The following is a 25,433-nucleotide window of genomic DNA, read 5'->3' as shown; positions in this document are numbered from 1 at the left end:
TTTGTTGCTATGTGTATTAAGAGCATATATATATATATATATATATATATATATATATATATATATATATATATATATATATAATCATAAAATTGACCTGTAAGTCTTATAAATATTTTTATCTGGTTGCATCGATTTTGGATATAGAATTTTTAACATATACTTACGTGAACAGTTTCTACAAATGCTTCCTTAGTGGTTCCATTTATTCTAATTGATCCAGATTTCACTACAGCCTCTTCTGGTAGTTCTTTAACAGTAATAGTTACTATGGCGTTAACAGTGTGTTCCTGTATTTCAGGGTCATGCGTTTCAGTAACTCTGTAATGTAAAACGTAGACATTTTCTTGTGTTGATGGCCGCATTAGAATCATTCCATTATCAGTTAGGTTAAGAGTAAATTCTTCAAAATAATCCTGTTGAACAAAAACTTTGTCGTTAATGTCCCAATCATCAAGATCATCTACAAAGACACGTCCAATTTGAATATCAGTGTCTGGTCCATTGACATATTTATAAACAAAGATTGTGCTGTTCCCATCTTTTGCTTCATTATCATTTACATCACCAATTATAACTCTTAGAGTACTAACTCCATGTTGGGTGGGTTGACCACTGTCTGTAATGTCAATTGGAATATCATAATATTTCTGTTCTTCTCTATCAAATGAAACTAAAGCATATAGTCGATCTCCTTCAATGGAAAATTTTTCGCGAATGTCTTGTTGAGCAGAATCGTCCAGGCGGAAGGAAAATGGTGGACCATTATCCGGGCCATCATAATCATCTGCACTCAGAACACTTATAAAACCAGCAGCTTGATTTTCATACCAAACAATTTCAGTCACATTTAAAAACGGTGCGTTATCGTTAATGTCATTCAAATGGATTGCTATTTCAGCTGTACCTAACAAGGAATTAGTGCCTCCATCATTATCACGGGCATAAATAAAAGCTTGACGAATCGGGCTTCCATATGGTGGATCTCTGTCTAAGGGTTTAATTATTTTCACACATCCATCAGAAGAAACTGTGAGAAAACTTTTTTGTTCTTTTGCTACATCATATACTATATGCTGATCAGCACTTCTATCTTTGATGTCTGGGTCATATGCTTTTACCGTAATTATACAATTCGAATCAACTCTTTCTTCATCAATATATATATCATCAGGATACTGCTCAAAAACTGGTCTTTCATCATTTTCATTTGTTATTAGAATAACAACAATTGCAAAATCTTCATACGCCCCATCATAGGCTCTAACTGTTAAATTATAGTTTTCCTTCCACTCAAAGTCTAGTTTTCTATTTACTTTTATTCTACCAGTTGTATTTTCAATCGTAAATGACTCATTATCATTTCCAGATATAATACTATAACTTATAAGTGAAGCTGTATCATTATCTAGAGCTTTGACTTCTCCAACATTACTTAACATATCAGCAAGTTCAGTAATATTACTGAAGGTATAAATTGGATGTGTAAATACAGGTCTATTGTCATTTTGATCTTCTATACTTATCTGGAAAGTTTGTTTCACATTATTGGGTTCCGAAGTATTGAACAGAGCTGATGGGGAATTATCATAAGCTTTAACATTTACATGGTATAGTGGTACTGTTTCACGGTCAAAAGCAATTTTAGACGTTATGATACCAGTTGATTTATCTATAGCAAAAATATCTGTGTTGTCTAAAAGTTCGTAGCTAACAATATTATTAGCAGCAGTGCCATCTTTGTCGATAGCTCTAACTTGTATTGCTTGAACACCAGGATTATCATTTTCAACAACACTTCCTTTCAAAAATTCTAGGAAATTTGGGATTTCATCGTTAACATCCAAAACTTTAATTGGAATATTTATGGAGGCATCCATAGAATCTTTATTATTCACCCTAATTGTCAAAGTATACTCAGTTACAGTTTCATAATCAAGAGGACGAACTAATTTTATATAAGCTTTGTTCCCATCTGCTTCAAGTAGAAAAGTTTGATCCTTATTTGTCTGGAATGTCTTGCCTTTTACCAACTCAAACGCAAGTTGCGGGTCCTTTAAATTTGATCTAAAATATAAATTTTCATAGATTGATTAATGCTATGCTACTTTATATAGTTATGTATAAGAGATTACATATAAATTGACATTTATCTTATTAACAAATTTTACAATGTGTCACTTTCAAAACATATATTTTAAAAGAAAGAAAAATAATCTAACTGTGTGGTTCTTTTCCTCATTAAGACACTGTTTCACTTAAGATACTACCAAATAAGTAAAGCAAAATTTCTTTAGTGAAACCATGATAAATTTAAAAACTTGGAGGTAAAGATCAAACAGGAATTGTCTTAGGAAAGAGATAAACTCAAAAAAAGACAAAAAAATTGTTAGTGATTATTTTAATTTAAAGTATTATTAATACTTACACAGCTTCAACTGTAACTATGTGTTTTGTAAAATCATTAAAATTTTCTGGAATTTCTAAAACGCCTTCAGGATCTCTTCTTGTAAATCTAGGAGGTTGTTTATCAGATCCAACTACTGTTATAGAAATATTAGCGGATGATTCTTTTTGGCCTTCTTGATCAGCATAACCGTTATCAGATACATACACTACACTGGTAAATCTTGTATTCTTTTTCTAAAAGGAAAATCTCAAGTAATCTAGTCTCAGAAAGTTTCAATGTATAATAACACTTACATCAGTTAAAGGAGTTTTTAAATAAACAACACCTGTGTCTCGGTCTATCGTGAAGTACTGATTAAACTGACTATTCTGATTTGAAAAATTATATGAAAGTCTTGAATTTTCACCATCATCAATATCATAGGCGAATACTCTCATTACTTCACTGTTTATTTTTAAATCTTCAGATACCTGAGTATCGTATTGCTAAAAATTTGTTGAAAAATCTCTTTTAAAAAACAAAAGTAGAATTTTTGATTGTTTATTTGACAAGATTTTTGGTTTTAGAAATAATGTCAAATAGTTTATGGATATATAATAAAAAATTTTTCAAATATATCATTTAACTTACAAGTTTATCAAGTTGGGGTGCATTATCGTTAATGTCAGTTATAGTGACTGTAAATGTACAAACATCTGCCAACGGAGGTCTTCCATTGTCCACAGCTTGTACAGTTACATACAGTTCCTTTTGTCGAACAGGTTCATCACGATCAAATCCTTGGATTGTCGTTAGCTCGCCAGTTCTGTTATTTATTTCAAATAAAACTCGTTCTCCATCTCTGTGGATGAGGGAGTAAGTGATTATTCCCCCTGCATCTTTGGGATCTTCATCATGAGCTTCAACCTAAAATATATATCTCTTTTAAATGGTAAACGTAATTGTTTTCTGAATTCAAGTAGAATACTCACGTTTTCAAATGAATTAAGAAATATTAAATAGGCAAACAAAGATACAAATATTCTTAATAATTTAATAGTACTTACAGTCATAACATATGTCCCACTTCGTTGTTCTTCCTTTACAGACGGTTTATAATCTTGACAACCTATGAATTTTGGTTTGTGGTTATCCACTACCATATTTGCTGCCTTTTCATGTGGTTGTGAAAACGTATCTACTAATAATACATCATTAATTCCTGTAACAGACAAAAAAATAGAATCAAAATACATGATAAATGATATTTTTATGTTCAAAATATATTTTAATTCTGCAACGTTTAGGTAATTATAGAAGGCGTTCAGATAATCGAACAGTGATTTTGAAAAAAATTATTGAAATATATTTTTGAGATAATACAAAATGTTGAATTTGATATGAGAAAATTTATCTAAAGAACCCTCTACAGGAAGAGTCTAAAGAAAGCAGTATAAATGTTAAGTCATCGATCTGATGAGCTTACACTAATTATTATTTATATGAATATGTTGTATTATATGCATTTTAATTCGATTTTTAGAATACTTTTATAATGCATTATTATAACTTAATAATATTTGTTTCCTTTACTCATCTGTGACTTGTTACTAATTTTATTATATGATATTCATCAGTCACTGATAGCGTTTTACATGGTCAATCAACTCGGATGAGAAACCGTAAAATTTATTCAATTAGCTTTTTATTTATTGTATAAATTATGGATGATAACCATAACATTTTATTATTACGTAATATTGTTTATATTGACAGAAGAATAAAACTAATTAGATTATGATAGAAGTTTTGTCATGGGTTCTAAATAAATATTATTGTCTTTATGACCTTTGAATTATATTGTTTTTAAACAATACATCGCCAATAGATATAGGTATAAAATTGACTTAAAATCTAATTTTCGAAAATTTTTTGTGGAGTTAAATATACTGATCATCCTTTTTATTCCCTATAAAATTGTTAAGCAGTGAACTCTGTCAAATGAGCAGATTAGAAACTTTCTCAATTTTTTTTCAATAAAAAGTTTTTGGGTTACTTAGAGAAGAAATATTAAACCATAAGGTGATAAAATAAAAAAAATATATTTATCATAAAAAAGTAATTTTTTCAATTTGTACGTTTGAGGTAGTATGTATAATATATTTTTATCGATTACTACTATGTAAAAAATCTCATACTGTTGTTCAATATCAAATGCATGATATCTAATCTACCCTTTTATTTGTTGAGATAATAATTTTCACAGAACTTTTTAAAAAAATTTGGTAGTACTTGCCATTTCCGAGAATTTGTGATAAAAATAACAAAAAATATAAGTTCGTTTTTAAGTAATACACTGGCCTACAGGATTTTTGTAACACAGTTTCATAGATTATTTTTATAATGCTAATACCTTCCAAGTATTCACAATACGTATCATTTTTCGATGATATTTAGAATCCTTGTTTTTCTCAAGTAGTCACTTTTATTAAATTAGCTTGTCCTAATAAGCGCGCGATTTTATTGTGTAAGTTTTTCATTCTCTTAATTAGTTTATATTTCAGTTTGGAAGTAAATGGTTTTGTGTAGTTTAGAAATTTGTCAACGACCAAAATGGTTTTGTTATATTTGTGACGAATTGATGGTGTAAGTCGTAAGTCATACCATTTACTAAAAACGTCGAAGTCTTGTTTTATGAGTTTGGTGTTGTTATCGGAGATCAAGGCTCCCTATGTATGGTGTGTCAGCTGTAGCGTGTTATTAGTTCAGTGGCTGAGTGAAAAGAAAAGAAAAGTATGCCTTTTGCATTTCCAAAGGTATAGCATGGTATGGTATAATTGGTATATAATATAGTATATAATATAAGTAATGTAATATAATATAATATGGTATAATTTTGTATGACAAAGACTAAAGGTTATTCCAAAAAAGAAAAGTTTTAGATGGAATATTCAAATTTGCAATCTGCCGTAAGACCAGTTCCTCACATTTCAGAATTACCAGTACCGATGAAAAGATATTGTTTGGGGGAATAATGAAGATAATAACAATTGTTCCAGTTGCGGCAAGCCATATTTGATTGTTAAAAAATAGTTAAATGATTTAGAACGTGATTTTGGGTTTTAAATCAACAGTCAGAATTTGGTTACCGTCTTAAGAAGTGGAACTTACTTGTCAAAGAAACGTAAACTTACAACTTTTAGAAAAAGAAATGCCGCGTTTTCCATATTTTAAAATATGAAAAATTCGGTATGTCCCTGTATTTATACCGATGGTTTAATGCAGTAACTGAATATCAAGCATTCTTACTTGTGAATGACGATTGTTCATAGATTTATCAAAATAGATAGTTTAGAAGCTATGTTATTCCACAATACAAATAACCTACGAAAAAATGCGACTCCGTTTAGATAAAATAGTTTACAACCATTTCAAGTGGGAGATATGTGGTGATTTGAAATTTACAGTGATTTTGGTGGGATTTCAAGTAGGATTTACGTAACTCTGCCGTTTTTTGGTCTAAAGACTCGAATTTCAATCGATTTCTCAAAATCCCAGGTATGTAACTCAGAAATGGACCCAAAAATGTCCTTTCACATCTACTTCACATTAAACTTGTCATGAGAAGTTAGATTATAGAGAAACTTACCACGCAAGAACTTAAGAGCTTAGAACTTATTCTTAAGTGTCGTGAAGAGATTGTTGGGCAAAACTATGGATACAAACTATGAACAGCTAGTTAAATAACTAGATTACTTTGTTCAATGTTCGTTTAATATCACAAATATGGTTGTTACACAACATTGAAAAACCTGTAAAGTCATTTATTAAATATTGAACAAAAATTGTTCTGTATGTGGTTTTTTCAATATAACAAAAAACTTCACGTCTTACAGCTTTTCCCTGGCCATCAAATATCTTTTTTGGATAGGTTAAATCTACTCATGTATGCTATTCAGCTAAATGTTACAAATACTGTGATCCATGACATCTTAGCCTAACATAGAAAGAACACGATTTTTAACTGCGATGTTAATTTTGGTTTAACATTGCAATGTTAACTACATCGATCCTCAGCTTTGCAAAAAAAATAGTCGGACGGAACGAGATCAAGACTATATAGTGGGAGTTCATTCTATGTGAAGCCAAATTCATGTACAGTAACCTTGGAAAGCGAAGCAGAATTGACTGGAGCATTGTCATTAAGCCTTTCTTCGATAATTTTTTGATACTACTGCCTTAGTAAGTCAAATTGATATGCCGCATTCACGATTTTACTTGATTCTTCCAAATGAATCGAAAGGATACTCTCGCAGTCCCAAAATATTGTAGCCATCACTTTTTGGGTGCTTTTCGTGACTTTTGCTTTTCTTTTGGCACAGGCTCTCCTTTCCGATGCCTCTCCATGGAGTATCTTTTAGATGTCGGATCATAGTAAAAAAACCATAGTTTCATCATTTGCACTGCGCTGAAAATTCGAGGCACCCATTTTGCATTAATTTTTATAATATTTAAATGCTCATCTAGGATCCTTAGAACACTTGTTTTGGGAAGACCGGTCGGTGCTGTAATTTCCTTTGATTTTAGGCGCCGGTTACTTAGAACAATTTCTTACACTAATTTAATGTTTTCTGGACTAGGACCTCCTGCACATGGGTCAATTTCTAATGATTTTCGTCCCCAGCGAAACAACTTTTAATTGGTGAACATGATGGACACATGTCACCGTAAACAAACTTTGTTCAGTCAAAAATTTATTTGCTATACGAGACCAAGAAATCAAGGACCGCACTATGTATATGGAAAAACTTTCATACTGAAGTGTGTGGTGAATACATTTTAATATAAAAGTTGTCTTAATTTTACTTTGACGTTTGAAACTAACCAGATATTATCAACGAGCTATTTTTAAATATATTTCCAAATTTCAAACCCTATTTATCTCACAGCGAAAGTAATGAAATTCAAGTTGTACTCTAAATATTAGGTCAGATATTTTTCTTGTTTATGTTTTATTGAGGAAACGTAGATTAGTTCGTTAACCTAATTCGACGTTTTATGTTGTAATTTAAACAGTTTTATACAACGTAGCTCAAAGCAGTTTTCTGTTTTACCCTTTGGTTAATAATGTCACTTAATATACTTAATAAATATTCGCGTGTATTAAAGGACATTGGATGAGAGGAATTGAGATGATTAAAAATAAATAATTAATAAAATAATAAATAAGAGAAAAGAATAGAGCATCTTTTTCACACCATGAAAGCGAAATTTATATTTTCAAAGTATTTAGGTTGTTTACAGAGTATTGAAGGGTTCCGACCGCAAAACTGATATACCAGGATGAATTTGAAAGTAGCGACTTTCACTAGTTATTGTATTCTTAGTAACTCCTGTAAGAAATCTAAGGGCCGCCAAAGAAAGAAAAGAGTCAACTGATTATTTGAAAGCAGCTTATCCATTATTTGAATTGAATAAAATATTTCGCTAGTTGTCGACAATGGCGTTTCTTAACGTTGTATTTAATTAATGTTATAATTACTTCAATTTAATATTCAGATGTTAGTTTAGTTTTCAATTTTTATATTTAATTTCAGTGTTTTGTTTTATCATCAACTATTTAAACTCATTGACGCTGATAGATTTTTGGCGAACATTTGAGGTAGAGAATACAGATCTAGTTTACTACATCTTTCCACATTTTTTTGTGGGTAATCGATTTCTTTTTCCATAAGTACTGAAACTTTGTTAAGTTGTAACCGTTGTGAAATGCATAGTTAATATTAATAATGCGATTTTTGCCAGACTCATTCTTTTACATGTCCCTTTACACCATGTAGTATCATTTATTTTTTCATCTGTTTTAATCACTTAAAATTTTCCAAAAAAATTTCTTGTGCTCGATATTCAGCTAAGTTCAATAGAATTTTCTCTTCTAAAAAAGTTTCAACAACTTCTGCTAGTGGATGAATGAATTTTGAATCCCTTATTTGCTCCTCTGCTGTAATTCAGGAATCAAAATGTTAGCGGTAAAATGAATAGGCATTAACGCCATAGCTTTCCTCTTCTTCAAAGATTCAAGTACATAATTCTTTTCATTTTTTAAAACTAGTGCCAATGGGAACAGTTGTAGAGAAAAATTTCATTTCAAAAAATGCCTTCACAATAGGGCGGACCGTAACTTTCAATTTTTTTTGCTACTACGGAAATATTGTTTAAGATGAAAAAAAAATTTTGGTGAAGTTTGAGCTCTTAATATCAATATTTAGGATGTGACGCATGGTGATTTAAATCACTCGAGATTTTTTTTATTTTAATATATACCAACGAGTTATTGTGTGATAGAATAAATATTTTTATAGAAAATTAAACGGACCACAAAAAGGTTGAAATAATTTTTCGCTCGGTTCAAAGTTATTCGTTTTCATTCCAATCGTGCTATATAAGTTTTTCTCAATAAATTTTGGAGGAAAAATGTAGAAAATCACGAAAAATATATTGTCTTATGTTTTTAAAACCTTTTTTTATAGAAAAATATAAAAAATTTTGAGTCATCATATATTATATAGCACGATTGGAATGAAAGCGAATAACTTTGAATCGAGCGAAAAATTATTTCAGACATTTTTTGTAGGACGTTTAATTTCCCACAAAAATATCTATTTCTTTTTACTACACAATAATTCGTTGGAATACATTAAAGTTTCAAAAAGAAAAAAAATGTGTAATTAAAATTCAAATAATTCAAATGGAAAATCAAAAATCACGATGCGACACCTCTAAATATTGATATTAAGAGCTCAAACTTTGCCAGAATTTGTTTTCGTCATCTTGAACCATATTTTCATAGTAGCCAAAAATTCTAATTTTGTTATCCATTTTACAATTGGACTCAACAAGTCGTCAATTTTCTTAACCCGTATAAAATATATTTTCGTTTAAAATGCAGGTTACGCTTTGCTGGATTCTTCTTGAACAGCTAAAGATTTTGAGTTATATTTTGAATCCAACGTGTTTTCACTGGCATCTTTAAAGTTTTCCTTTCTTAAGCAATTAAATGTAACACGTGAGAAATTATTTTTTTCTTCAACAATATGAATACAATTATTTTCCAATATTCTCCTAAGATAATTATTTTACATCTCTTGTTTTAACATAGTCTGGTTTGAAACATTAACTTGATAATATGATGGTTATTATAGAAAACACTCGAATTAAAATTTAAGCCAGTTATCCTAACAAAACTCTACATCCTGTCATCTCTTTAAAACCAAACAAGTTGAGAGTAAAATTTTTTTCAGATTTGTAAAATAATTTTTGAAAAACTATATATAATTATAATTTGAAAATACGATTATAACATTGTGTATTAGAATAAATTTGAATGAAAAATAGACATTTCTTGTTTCATTTCTAGTACAAATCTCCAACATCTAGTTATAAAAAAGTTAGTTATCATTAATGAACAGTTTTTAAAAAAGCCGGTATAATATTCCATCTGATTGCACACGCTGAAAATGCACACAATGTAAATCTGGTTCACTAGTATTGGTCGACAAGGCGAAATGCTTGTGTAATAAGTGAGGCGACTCTGTGGAATTTACAGATAAAATAAAGAAAATCGAAGAAACATCCTGGCGACCCGTATAAAACTGGTTTAACTGATTCATATTCTTTATAAAATATGTACGGAAATAGCGACGTGTTTTAATGATATAGCTTGCGAGACTGTTTCTAAGAATTTATTGTGCATTTTGCTAACATCTTCAGTTTTTTTCTTTCGCATCATTGTTCGCCCAAGGTTTAGAATATAAAATGTGAAATGAACACCGTCTTAATAATTTATTATGAATATTATAAAGAAATTAATATTTTTAACGGAAAGAAAATACTTTTTTCTTCTACCGTGCGTACTTTGAACACACTAGTGCGTAAAGAAACATACCTTAAGCAGTAATGCGTAAAAAAACGTATTATTAAGGTCTTCGTAGTGTAGAGGTGAGAGTACGAGGTTCACATGCGGGAGGTCCTAGATTCAAGTCGCGCATTTTTTATTTTTCTACTTAGGCAGTGATAATTAATTTTAGGTGGAACTATACATGTCGAGGAGAAGAGTTAATGAATAAATTCGTTTGTGGTTTTGTTCATTTGTACTAAACGTGATTAAAATGTTCAAAATAGCAATGAATATATCATATATTTTATTATTACTATTATTATTACTACTACTACTACTATTATTACCATTAAACTTTTGTATTTCTATCAAATTTTCACTACCTAGTAGAAAAAATATTGTATGAAATTTGTGTATAAAGGCCTTTTTATATTATATAAGTTTAGTTTTTCAAACAAAATTCGTAGCATTCACGCGTAAGAAAATAAGAAATGTGTGTAGTTGTACCACAAGCGTTGGTTCGAACTTTGATTCGATGTTGGGTATTCCTTTGATGCGGCTCAAAAAACTGACTTTCCAAAGTCAACGTTGGAAACAAAACATGTCGAATGACATTCGCATTTAGAAAAAAATTTTCTCGAAAATGTAAATACAATGCAGATGTATTGTGTTGTCTGTGGGGTTGATTTATTGAAGTTTGGGATGTTAAATACGAACGAAAGACATCTCACGTTCTTTGTGAAGCTTAGGAAATATATTTTGACAGTCTTGTTCGGCATCAAGACAAACTATGGGCTCCACATGTTGTTTGTAGCTATAATTTTTGAAAGGTAAGGTAATTATTGCATAAAAATAGTTTATCTCTTAGTTCTAATAAAAATGCTAAGAAATTTTCACCTAAACTAGAAAATCAAAAGACCATCTAATTACTGGAGATAAGATATTTAAATTTACCAAAAAAAGAGCTTTCAGAGTTCTGAAAACAGTGGAATTCAGTTGCTGTTCGATGTCATGGATGAGAGAACCAGGCATGTAATATTCTTATTCACAAAAGTAGATAGATTTTGCTGTATGTTCGAAGAAATTGGAATATCTGCGTTCCTAGGGAATGGCGATTATTCATTGACTATAAAAAGCTTGAAAGCTGTTTTATGATTCAACAGATTTATATTCAAATTTCCATCTTTTCTAATCGATTCCATCTTGATGAAAATTATTACTTTGTTGAAATCTTGCTTGAAATCCGGAAAGTATCGCGTATAACTGGCAGCTGATTGGAGGTTTAAAAATGGTGGGATTTTTTATGGAACTACAGTGCGAAAACTAAGTACTATATTCAATGGTAATTGCCTGTAACAACAGAGCTTTGTGTCGAAAAACCAAACGTCAAATTTGAGACAAATTGTTGGAAGTCGAAAAAGGGTTAATGCCACTTCTGCACATCAAGTTAGGATTGTGGAGAAATTTTTTTCAAAAACTGGATGGAACTTCAGAAGCTTTTGCTAAATTGTACTGAAAAAGCGAAATGGAATGGTTTTTAAGCAGTAGGTTTTGGATTTTTTGGAAATAACAAAGCTGAAAGCTAAAATCGGTTAGTTGAAGATATACTAAATTAATGCTTAGGCGATGGGTTACAGGATATCATCAAAAATACATATGCTACATGCTCATTTAGATATATTTAAAAACAACAGGGAATGGAGTGTATTCAGAGAAGCAAGGAGAAAGTTTTTATCAAAATATTGTGAGCTTAGAAAAGCGTTATCAAAGCTAATATAGAAAAGGAAAAGTAAAGTGTGAACTTATAAATTATCGTTCGTTATATATAGTTATTTTGACAGTGAAACTTAATAAAAAAATTATTTGAATGATTTACGGATTTTGATAAATATGGTTTAATCAGACTCATAAATTTCAAAACTTTTTCAGGGCATAAGTTTTTTTTCTGTTTTATTACATAAAATATCAATTTTTAATGCTTCAAAGTCAAAGTCAAATTTTGTATTGACACGTGTAATGTCTGTTGTGTAACCTATATTTTACTAGGTTTTACAACCGTGAAGAAATTAAAATTATTAGAAAATTGTTTATGTAAAAAAACTAAGAAGATTCAATCATCAATTGTGTTGAATGTCATGAATTATTTCTTACAGTTATTAGTAAAAAATGTTTATTGTAATTAGGTACTTTTAAATTTCAATACGTTTACTGAACAAGAAAAAATAACGATTATTTTGATGACGTTGACCGTAAATATAATGATGAGGTAACTCTTATTTAATGTATTCAACTTGCAATAAAATTACAAAAATTGCAGTTTTTATAATTGTGAAGATTTTTGGAGAATCAAAAGTCGTTCTAAAACTTGCATGTATTTGCATTTATTCAGGAAGATATATTAAAACATTACGTTAATGTAGGATCCATCGTATCATTATTGAAAAGAATAAGTTTGGTCCTTACAAAGTAACGCTAGTACTTTACCAATTGGCACTATAGCTTGATGTGACTTTAGCCTTCTCCATAATTCGCATTCATTTAGTAAAGAACTGGTCCGTTCTTTACTAAAATTCCCCATTCTCTCAAATTTATTTTTTGTAAGTTTTCGTGAACTTGATAGATCTTATATGGATCCGCTTCTTTTTCTAATGCTATATATTTTGGGATTCTTAATTCTCTTAAGCACCTACTTATCCTCCATTCTTTGAGTGTGGCCAAACCATCTCAATATCTGGTATTTAATCAATCGGCCGATGTTTTCATTGCTTAGTATTTCATCGCCTTCTCTATGTATCTCTTGGACTTGTTGTGTCATCACCCAACATTCACTGCCATAAGTTACGATTGGTCTTATTAGAGTCCTGCAGATTTTTACCTTCGTCTTTCTTATTATTAATTTGTGAAATCGTAATCTAAAAGGTAGATACAGGCCCTCATTTTACAAGTAATACTTCATTTTTTGAAGTTGAATGGTATGATAATAGTTATAATTTGAAATATTGGAGTCATACCAATCCTAGACGGATGAGGTAAAGTTTTTTGGACCTTTTTTGTAGGCAATTTGAACAGACTGAAATATTTAGATTTTTTGAGAAAGTAAATAAATAAATGAAGTTGCCAACAATTTTAATAATATTCGGTAAATCGCCACACTCTAAATTTTTTTCGAAATTACTTGAATAATGTTTCCCAGGACATGGACAGGTGGTTTGGAATCTCCCGATTTTAGATTTCTTTCAGATTTCTATAATAGACTTGGATATTGTCAAATTGAACAAGGAAGAAAAATTTACCATCTAATCAAATAATATTTGGTTTCTTTTTATGTTTTTTTTTTTCTAAGGAAAACATTCGCTCTTGATAGATGTATTTGTAATTTAACAGATTTTGGAAAACTGACACATACAAGTTGTACAATTAATAGTATATTGAATAACAAGTGTTGAAATTGGATGATTTCATACGAGTTTGTAGAATTGAGCCAGTATGCGAGTGGTTTAAATAAATGAGTGTGAAATCGAATTAACGACGTGTTGGACATGATATTTTTCCGACAACCACAGAAAAACGCAGTATTCATTTTTTTAATTAAAGTTTATTATAAAGTTATTTTGAAAACAAATTGGTGCTTACTGACGTTTGTTAACTATTTTTTGTTCGTCAGTTGATACAAAATTTTGCATTTTATGTGTATCAGATTGACAATTCTTTTCTGGTGTTGCAAATGTAGTTTCACAAAGTGGCATCCGAAGAGGATCCTTCAGCTACTACAATACGTTGAGAGATTTCTTACTGATCGCATCGTATACATAACCGTCAGCAGTTACACTGGATTGCCATCTACAATGTCGTTTCGGAGCTAGAAGATCGCCAGTTTTGTTGGTACTCTGTATGAATGCCCTGTGTAAGTTTCTGGGTTAGGTAACTTCAAATATTTAGTGGTGTCTTTAACTAATCTACCAAATTTATTGATGCCTACAAATTGCTTGCTTTGGGCATTTTCCTTTTTGATAATTGACAAAGAATCTTCTATCTTTTCAGATATTCCTGTAGGTTAGCAATAACAAATTGTCGAGATTTCTTAGTTTTAGTAATCGACGATTAAAGCTGAGTTCACGTCTTTGATATCACCAAGTTTAATATTGTAAAGTTCACCTTTCGCATACATCTATAAATTCCAAAAATAAAGGAGGTCTAAAAACGTAAATTTTAGTTTGAAGAACTAGAGTTGGACGTCATGTTTATAAACCTTAGCATAGAATATATGGACCACAAGGTACTGGATTAGTATTTGGTACAGAGATCACCAAAATAGGTTATGAACACATTCGCTGAAAAGGATTCCACTTTTTCTCCATTTGTCAGTCCATGATTTGTCTATATGTATGTTCGTATCGTTCCCTTGACATCAATGGCAATACATTTCCACTGATTTCTATAATTTCAGGACGTTGGGTCAAAAGCCTAGAATACGATGGGCTATACTCCGAATATTACTTCCTATTTGTATGATTATTTTATAAACAAAGTGAACATTGGAAACCGACATTATTTATAAAACACACTCATATTATCTCAGAGACAACAAAGAAATTATGGTATTTTAGTTATTTAAATGTCACAAATCCGGTTCTGTTTTCGCTTCGTAGATTAGTAAACTGGTGACGACATGTAAACCTCAAATCAAACTAGTGATTCACTGAATATTTGTGCTGAGTGTATCGGACCGAATTATTAATAAAAAATCTATGCACTCTATAAATCTGTGAAAGGATGTTTACCACTTAGAAAAAGATGCGATAATTAAGAGACATAAATAGGATAAACAAGAAGAAAAAATGTTTGAATAACGTGCACACAAAGATAAATTTGTATGATGCAATTTGGTCTTTAAGTAAGACAATAAACACATTTTGTTTGCGCAGAGAAACTTCCGGATCGGCGTACAGCCGGCTAGTACAAGCTACCATGTATACAGGATGAATCTAACAAAAATCAAAAGGAAAAGGACACAACAAGACCATTGAGTAGACTTGTTGAAGAAATAGCTGAACGTCGCTTCCCCAGGAGGTATTAATCGACTTAATGCTATATGATCCAATTTAAGGATTGTTAAAAATAAAATACTTAAGACTACTTTATATCTCTAAAAGAATGTTCGTATATAAGATTATGCCAATTTCTCAAACATGCCTCAATTGCCTAATTAAAATTAGATCAAAAATACTATTTTGATACTGATTATAGCCAGTAGTTCGGTCTGCATAACAGAAACGTTTTTCTTTAGGTAAAAAATATTGATTTCACTACTTTGCGCGTGCATACTCTTACTCTTGCCAGCTCGCCTTCGGATCTATACGTGTAGTAGATGTCACATATGAAGACAAACTAGAGAATCGTAAGACAGTATGAGTTTACGGATTTCTTTGATTGTATACGTAGTAGCAGCTACATGGTTGTCTTAAGACCTCAGTGAACCTCCTTTTCCATGAGTATTTACTTTCCAAAATAACTTGTAAAGACCACAATCTCAGTCTTCTTGTGATTGACTTTCAACAGTAGGTCCCCACTACTTCCAGAGCTCTCAGAATTGATTTGTAGTGTAGTGTGGAGAAAGGTTACACGAGTGATGCTCAAAAAATCATCGTTGTTGACCACCACAGTGCATTTTCCATTGACTTTATTTCCTCCAGTAGCTCTCTTACGACCAGATACCATGGTAGTTTCACCCTTGTCTGCCACGATCGTTTGGCTGGCAAAATGGTTTATCCATTTTCTGATCGAGAGAGCTATTACTGCAATAGTCAGCCCCCAGCATCTAGCTGGTTTTCGAACATTGCGGGTTCCGTTGATTTTTCGGTTCAGTAGGCCGTGTCATCTTTTTGGACTGTGTCGATTCAAAAGTCTCTCTATGGTCTTTAGATTGAAGAATGTTGAACTCCAGTTTTCAGGTACATGGCAAAGGGCTGTACTAGCTTGGACAATTTTGTCCAGTGCTCCAATTATCTCTGTAGTTGAGCAGGGACATTAAGATTTGTAAAGACAGAATGCCCAACATTGTTGACTGAATCACACTGAAAACTTTAAAGGCTTTATTTGATCAATTTCCGAAAATTTTCATTTGAAATAATTTTGTTCATTGCAGCCGTTCTCTGATATATGTAAATAACTGTAGACGTTCGTCAATAATCGAATTAGACAAATATATATTGTTAGTAACAAATAAAAAAAGTATAATAAACAATTGCCGATTTCAAAGAATTGATTAGGTAAACGTCTGTTCAAGTACAAGAGCTCGACTGGGTTCCGGAAATAACAAAATTAATAATGAATTATTGAAAAAATCAATTTTAAACTTAAAAGTATAATACAGAGAATTTCAATTTAAACACATTAACCAAATACCAATATAATAGACTCCACTGTTCTATTAGAAATCCATTCTTTAAGGACACTACATATTAGAATTGAAATTGATAGGTATCAAAACAAAAAGTGTATGTCGAGTCCACAAAAATAAGAATTAGGAACAATGATTCATTGAATCAGGATGTTTTGTGTTAGATATGCATGTTACTAATATGGTTAGGTATTTATGTGGCTTGTAATAGATTCCGAAAAATGAACAAAAATAACTAAACGATGATTCAAAAAAATAAAGGTAAAAAACAATATTAAACAAAATTTTATCGTGATAACAGATAAAATAATCCACTTCTTCCAGCTAATACCCACATATATTATACAAAGATAAACTCATATCTTACAGCTGTTTAGCTGTAATTCTACTACAAAGTTGGATTATATTTTCCGTTAATACGTTAATATTTTCGGCTCTTTAAACGACGTGTCCAAAAATATTTCAAATAACCCCTCCAAAGAAAACATTTGGAGCTAAATTTCTAAACTCCAAGTATAAATAATTTGCTTTTGTAGGATTTCCAAAAATTTTCATTAATCCAGATGGGGCATATGATGGAATCCGTTCCAAACGTTAAGTTTTGGGGATTATTGAGTCCGTACAGGTTATTCCCGAAACTAATTTCTTATAGTGGACGGATTATGATTACGACGCATCGAAAACATAGTTCCGTAAACAATGTTTTACAAAAAATTTTCTTCTTTTGATTCCCATTCATGATTTTTTAATTTCATCATCAGGAAAAATTTCTTGTATTATTTGTACTTCAAAGATATCGTTTTCAAAGTATTCGAAGCAGCAGGTCTCGATGTACACATCCCCCTTCTATTTAATATCGATTTGAATTCTATTACTCAGAACGAAGTGAAAGTGAAGTTAACAGTAAACACAAAATTTCAAGCGAAGTCAATAACGTCAAACAAACTTCTTGCATCGTAAAGAAACAGTTGACAAACACACATTAATTGAGATATGGCGCTTAAACTTCACACGAATATCAATAAAGTTGTATAACTTTACATGAAAAAATATTACCGATACGATTTACGCGCGCAATTTTTGATCAGACCATGTATGTCAAATTGTAGAATGATTGTTCATGGTATTTTAAATACACACCTTGTAAGTAATTGTTTACAGGAAATAAATATCAATAATACGTTGACAACCAAATCCAATTCTGGAAATTATTTAAAGTCGTTCAGAGAAAAATAATAGACTTGAATCATCAGAGGTCAAAACGAAATTTTAAAATTGATTAGTTAATACACCTACGTGAAAGTAAGTAGTCCACATAACTGCCAATTATAAAAAATATTTGATTAAGTTAATTGTAGTTATTATTGGAGAAAAAATATGCTTAATAGAGAATTTGCTATTTGTTGGAATTCCATACTTTCTTAGCATAGATTTGCGATTATAATAATTCATAATTTGTTGTGTTACCCCGTAGTCATCTGACGAAAGTTTTCCAATAGCATGACTCATCTACTTCTAAGAATCAGTGACTCATAGACCCGATGAATCTAATACTGCTTTTACGAGATTCGGAATTTCCCGGTTTTCCGTTTCATTTGAAATCTGGAAGGTAATGAACTTCCGAATGGAAGGCTTACAAATTTCCAATTTGTCTGGAGAATTTAGCTCTAATGACTCATTATTGATTGAATGAGTTAACACGGTTAAAAACTACGTAAAGAATATTAAAGCATATTATTAGTTTATATTGTTTGATTATATGTATCATCACTGACATGCTCTGCTCATCTTTCTAACGTATGTCCCAATAGTTTTGGCACAAAACATTTATTTTTTCATTTTTTCTTTAATGAAACTTTTTTTATTTCTATAATTAACGGTTTAACGTAACTAACAAAGATAATAACTTAAACTGAATGAAGGGGCCCGTGCTTCTCTACGACTTTACATCTATTTCGCGTATTTTTTCAAAAATTGTACGCCGTAATTGTTCCTCCTCCATCAAGCAAAAGCGCCTGATCGGCTTCTCAAAGGACATCGGCCTTTAGTAACGTCAAGTGGGGCACGACGAGCCTATCTGAAGGGCTATGTGCTCAACGGCCTCTCGGCCGCCCACAATTAACCCTAAACCCTCCTCATCATACACTATGCGAGATAAAAGTGCCCAAAATACTTCCAATTTTGATTTGCTCTGGCGTAATGGTAGTCCGGCCAAAACATTATATCGTTTCTAACGTGAGGTGGACGTATAAAATCAACTAATTTCGTGAGGCATTCTATAGCTTCTCCTTTACTCGACTTACATAGGGTCTAGATATCTCTCTTATCGGCATCACATACCAGACCAGAATTTAATCAGCGTATTTTGCTTTTTCTTCATATTTTACTATGTTAGGGCACTCATCTATATTGTCCCTATAAAAATCGTTCCCTTTGATTTCAAAATTGCCAAGCGTGAAGTATTTTTATAATAATGACTCTCATTCGCAAAATGTATCCACCTTAGTTGACTTGGTATCGGTGCCAATACCCGCTATCTTAGATATTTGGTATTCACGCGCTAATTTTCTTACAAAAACCCCTAATCTGTCTTTTGCTTTTCTTACAAGTCTTTCTGGTATTTCTTGTTTTCCACATTTTGGGAGGTTCAAACATGGTATTACTTCTTCACATTCAGCTATTGCACGATAATTGCTTCTTCATGAAATATTTTGGTTTTGCAAAATGCGAACTATGTCTAAGGTTTAGGGATCTGTCGAACCAAATTTTAAATGCTTTTCCTTATTTACAACTTCTAAGACATTTTGATGTAACTAACAAAAAAACTAATGTCAGGAAAATAAACAATGTTATCGTGTATTGTATTGTTATAATCTATTTTTAAACTCCTAAATTATGTGCCAAAACTATCGCCACATACGATAAGTACAGAAAAGTCGCGCTGGGATTTTAAGGATCTGCTATACAAGCAAACATCCCATGATACAATACCTTGCAACTTCAAATTCTTACACTGGAATTATTAAGTCATAAATTAAATAATAATAAAATATAATCTAATATACACTACCGGCCAAACATTTTGCCTACCCCAATGCATTCATTAAATTTCAAAATAATACACTTTAACAAACGAAGGTTGAAACGCTGTATTGCAAACCAAAAATCATAGTGTCCGTTATCCGTTTATAGGAGCGCATGTTTATATTTTGTTGGTGAAAACTTACAAGTACCGACTGATTTGTTTATTATTCTTTGATTGTGAATTATTTATTCGGTGTTTATGATTGTAGTTTAGTCCCAGTAAGCTCTGTGAGATGCAATAATGTGCTGTGATTAATACTTATCAACTTTAGACTTTTTTTTGTGACGTTCGCTTACGAATTGTTCTCGTTTTTGCAAAATCAGAGTTGTAAGTTTTAAAATGGACAGAACATAAACATTGGCCGCATAAAGAGTGGGAGAGAGATTTATGAATTGATGGGCCAAAGTCTGAGGTTTTTGGGTCTAAGAGAAAAGTGTTTGTGTGTAGATCAAAGAAAGAACGGGTGTTAGATCTAAGTGTAATCCCGACTGTAAAACACGGCGGAGGCTCGGTGATGGCCAGCGTCTAATCGGCTGAAAATCTATCTTCCAACATAACAACGATCCCTGAAAGCTTTCCAAAGAGTATTTGGTTGTCACAGTAGCTAGATCTCAATCCGATTGAGTTTTTGTGGAACAAATTAAACAGGGAAGTCAGCAAGCAGTGCCCTACTTCTATTTCACATCTTTGGAATATCCTGGAAACCAAATGAAACGACGGTTTTGTCGAATTGTTACAGAAAATGCTGAAATTGTTCACCGAAATAAAAAAAACCAAAGGGGTTTACATCGATGAATATTTAACAATTACAGACTGTTGTTATTATTATAATATCGATATATGTTCTATGAAATATAAATGTCGAGATCAATCGGATTGTTTTTATTTGTTGCGTATCACACAAACTAGGGTGGACAAAAATTTTTTATCGGTAGTGTAACACAAAAGAGTAAGTCGACAGAGAATTGATAGGAAATTAAAGTTCATTGAGAGTTTAAATTTCTTAATGAGATTTGATATTCAATTATTTAATGATTTTTTTAGTTTAAAGGCAGACGGTTAAACACTTTTGGAACCAAGTACTCATGGCATCTTCAACCAATATTTTTTGATCTTTGACGTTTTTTCTTTAATGTAACATGCATATACTATACGTAGAGCAATTCAGTCGAAATTTATTTTTGTACCATAAACAAACTTGAAAGTATAATATTTGTCTTATCTCTAAAACTGAATTCTTTGTGTAGTAGATCTGATGGTTACTAATAGTTTTTAAAGTGAATTATTTTCAATATTCCTTGTGAATAATTTTTACTTTATTTAAGTGATTATCGTATGCTCCCCTACAAGACAAAAATCTATACAATATTCGACTTTCCACGACAGAGTAGCATATTTTCGATTGATCAATGTCTGTTTAATTTTTTTGAGGTACTTAAACCTAAATAGCATTATAATTTTGTTTATTACTTTTTTAGTGTGATGATTCCATCTTAGATAAGTATCAAAGTAGAATTCTACGTATTTAATATTACGAATGAATTTTATTTCAAATATTTCAAAAAGAAATTTAAGTTTGTTTCTGATGATATTTTGAGTTCCTACAAATTCTAATAATGTTTATAAGAAGGGTAAAGGGGATGGGACCAATCACCGTTTTGTTTTGTTTGTTAAATAGGAATGAAGCAATCTACAGAACGCTCCCCGGAATCCAAAATCCCCCAAATACTCCAAAAATTGCGAATCACTCACAATGGCAAAAACCTTCGCGAGACCAAGAAAACAAAGAGTGAGGATTTACCCACTTCAAGCGAGTTATAAATTTTTGAAACATCTTGAGTAATCAATTTTTTTAAACCACATTCTTTCTCGAAGATAATTGAGTATTTCAGAATTCTTCCATTATGTGCCTTCTAAAAAATTTTCGCAAAGTGGGAAAGAAGGGAAATCGGCACATAATTTGACATAAAGTTTTTGTATCCTGACTTGTAAACTGTTTTAGACTGGCTATTTGAAATTTTTTTACTTTAAATGGATCGATTTTTTACTCTATATAGAGCGGGAGCATAGTTATTTTTAAGATTTGTTTCGGTTTGATTTGTGTGTTTTAGAATATTTATTTAGTTTTTTCTCTGTTTTATATGTGATTGGAATAATTAAACTAGTTCGTAGCAAACTTTATATGGACCGTCATGAGCATAGATCATTGTTAGATATTATACACATGCTATGGAGACGAAAAAAATGTCTAGGCCAACACAATTAGTAGGTCAATATAGAGGAAATCGAATAGCTCGTTAAGAGTTATTCATTTTAATTTAAATTCCTAATGTAATAGCAGTATAACAATTCATACGGTATTTTAGTTAAACTTTAAAACGTTTGTGTCAACATTTAACAGTTTGTCGTATATACAGTGCGGCTCAATGTGATGATAAATAAAGTTTTACTCTGTTACACATAGAATATGGTTCCAAAAATATTAGAATTTCATTGTATTATGTTTGAAAATTTTCGAAACCACAATTACAATATACAGTATGTACAAGATGTGGCGGTTATCAAATAACGAGACTAGTGTATGGAATATTTTATTTTGATATTATGTATATCTATAACCTTCAATATATACCCTAGATCGCTCTATGCGAATTTTTCATTGTTTGAAACAGTCTTTCTGACAGTTCCTTGAGGACGCGCGCCGCTTTTCAGCTTCAATAGACTCTTATCTTATTTCTTTCAATGTAGATTTGATTCGTCATTTTTCTAATAAGTTTGAGTCATTCGAAGTGTCAATACAAATATTTTTGCGATCTCCTTGTTGTTGAAATGTGTTGTTGATTTTAGGTACCATTTATGCACATACTTCTCGCATAATAAAAGATCGATCAGATCGAACAAGATTACCGATTCTTTCGATATTTTCATCCGTTTTTGACGTGGAAGGTCGCCAAACGTCAATCATCTTCCACATTTTTTTGGTCATCTTGAAAACGTTCAAACCACTCAAAAACATGTAGACACGACAAATATTCATTGCCATACACTTGTTTCAGTTGCAGTTTTTCCAAGTTTCGTAACAATTCGTTGCTCTACTTACGTGATCATATTTACGGCAAAACAAACGAAACAGCCCCTATAGAAACGTAAGCAAAGGCTAAACTGGTTTGTCTACACTCACGGTAGACATCGCATTCGAAAGAGTAGGTTTCAGGCTAAACAGCTGACAGTCCTAACCGAAAACTAAATCGAAGACAACAAATATCAACACAAATTTATTTTTGTATACGATGCAAGTAAAAAAATATATAGTAATAGAATCTAATGAGACTTCCGAATAAACTGATAAATTTGATAAGTTTATTCAATAGGCTACTTGATAACAGAGATGCGAAGTTATAGGCTCAGCAACTAAATGTTTCTACATTTCAATTTTTTCTTATGTAAGTAACACGATGTTTGACAGTATGCAGTTCAATTAGAAATGTGGTTAAACGCTACTAATTACAATTTATGATAATTTTCTTCAGAATACCTCTTTATGGCGAACGGTTTCCCCTAAGTTTGAGAATTTATAATTTGGCCAATTCGATTGAAATAATTGGAGGTTGGCAATATTTGATTATAAACATTTGTCTCAACATATCTTGGACAAAAAACACAGAAAAGTAAAACGAACACGAACACGAACATGAACAGTAAAAAGAACAATATAAAAAAATTGGTATTGCACATTAAATAGAATTTGAAGATCAGTTATAATTAGGCAATAGAACAAACCAGAAACTCTAGTATAGAGTACTGAAAGATCTTAAAGGCAACAAAGAGGTAGAAAACATATCAATTAACCACCAGGAACGCTGGAGAGAACAGAACAGAATAAAAAACGAAACAAAGCAGCAAATAGGGGAAGAAGATGGAAAAACTCAAGAAGAAGAAGAAGAAGAAGGAAGTGAAGAGCTTATAACTAAAGAAGAAATGGTCGCAGAAATAGAACAGTTAAAGGATAGGCACCGGGAGAAAATAAAATCACAGCCGAGATGATGAAGAACTAGAGAAAAAAGAAATTTTCAATAGAGTATAAATTGAGGAGAAAAACCTTGAGGATTGGAAAATAAGGTTAATACTACCAGGATACCAAAGGGAAGACAGAAAAATCTGCAATAATTATAGAGGAATATATTTATTCCTGTTATGTACACCGTTAAGGCTTTTTCAACAAGTAATCGAAAAGAAACTGAGAGCTAATATAGAACCAAGAGAAGTAAAGTGAATTTCGGGAACGAAGAAGCGCACAAGATTAGGATCCAATCCAGTATACATTGCAATCCTAGACATGGAAAAAGCTTTAGATAAAGTTCCACGAAACAAACAATATCGAAAAACCTGCAAAGAAGAAATGTTAGCAGCAAATCATTGGGAGTCGCTAAATGCCTGTATATAGAAACGAGAAATAAGGTGATAAGCAAAAACATGAAATCGGAGATGTTCACAACGCAAGAAGGAAATCTGAGCTCATTACTATTCATAGCTTTCATAGATGACTTCACATTGGATTCCGATTAGACTAGAGCATATTAATGTATCGGAATGCGTCTTTGCAGATGATATAATGATCATAGCAGAAAATCGGAAGGGTTTACAAGAAAATTTAGAGAAATGGAATAAAATATTGAGAGAAAACGGAATGAAAATGAATAAAAAGAAAACGAAAGTTATGGTAGTGACAAAGATACAAGAAAAGATTAAAATAAGGATTGAAGAGGAACTTACAGAATAAGTTTGTAGCTCTCAATAGTTAGGAATTATGTTGGAAGAAACGGGAAGAACGCGAGCAACATGAGACAACACGAAAAGAAGGTCATGGGTCGAAGCGAAAAATTTCGCTCAAGATAGAGAGGACTGGAAACTTTTAATACTTAATTAGCTAAAAAGTAAAATTAAACCCCTATACCCTATAGGGTAAAATCGGAACAGATATTATATGTAAATATGTTTGTCTCGTTAAACAATTACTATAGTAACCAAGTAAACGTTTATGTTTATTGCTTTTAATATTCTGTTTGTTACATACCTTTAGCAATATGTGTATAACAAATTGGAATTGGATGTGAGAGGTTAATGCTTTCTACAGCGGATATTTGGTATAATTACTAATCAATTAGTTTTGAATAGTATTTAATAGTGATGCTATTATGAAATATTTCTGTTACGAGCCAAGTTGAAAAAAATTAATTACATAAACATTGTTACAATTTTAAAAACATTGTAAAAATTTCAACAGCCTCAACTTTTTGATGTATAACTACTCTAGAAATGACAGAAGGTATTTAGAGAAGACGTACAATCAAAAAACTAATAATTATATATTACAACCCGGAACTAACATAAATAGTTAGAGTACAAAGAGTAAGATGTGTAAAATTCCCATTGCTACGTCTATGAAAGCTATTGAGATCTTAAAACATATTTTCTATTATCAATTATCACTAACAGATCCATTTTGTATTTCGTCAAATCAAGACGTTGTTCTATGCAAAAGCATAGAAGCATTGAAGAAAAATAGTAAATCAAAACATATTTACGCATAGTGCACGTGATCAGTGTTGAAAACGCGAACGCCGAACATGTAACAGAACCGCATTTAGCACTTAAGAAATAA

General features: G+C 31.3%; 1 protein-coding gene across 1 annotated transcript in view; it reads right to left on the bottom strand.

Moving 5' to 3' along the window:
• The window catches only part of LOC130891823 (DE-cadherin), a 60,001-nt gene that overhangs the window by 7,349 nt on the left and 27,219 nt on the right, over positions 1-25,433 (bottom strand). Inside the window, exons 2-6 of the mRNA XM_057796848.1 lie at positions 3,457-3,611; positions 3,041-3,316; positions 2,704-2,895; positions 2,429-2,643; positions 168-2,067 (exon numbers count right to left, since the gene is read on the bottom strand). Of these exons, the coding sequence (XP_057652831.1) occupies positions 168-2,067; positions 2,429-2,643; positions 2,704-2,895; positions 3,041-3,316; positions 3,457-3,611 (2,738 nt within the window). The remainder of the gene's footprint in view (positions 1-167; positions 2,068-2,428; positions 2,644-2,703; positions 2,896-3,040; positions 3,317-3,456; positions 3,612-25,433) is intronic.

This window comes from Diorhabda carinulata, chromosome 1 (assembly GCF_026250575.1).
Source record: "Diorhabda carinulata isolate Delta chromosome 1, icDioCari1.1, whole genome shotgun sequence".
NCBI lineage: Eukaryota > Metazoa > Arthropoda > Insecta > Coleoptera > Chrysomelidae > Diorhabda > Diorhabda carinulata.
This window is presented reverse-complemented; position numbering and strand designations above follow the sequence as displayed.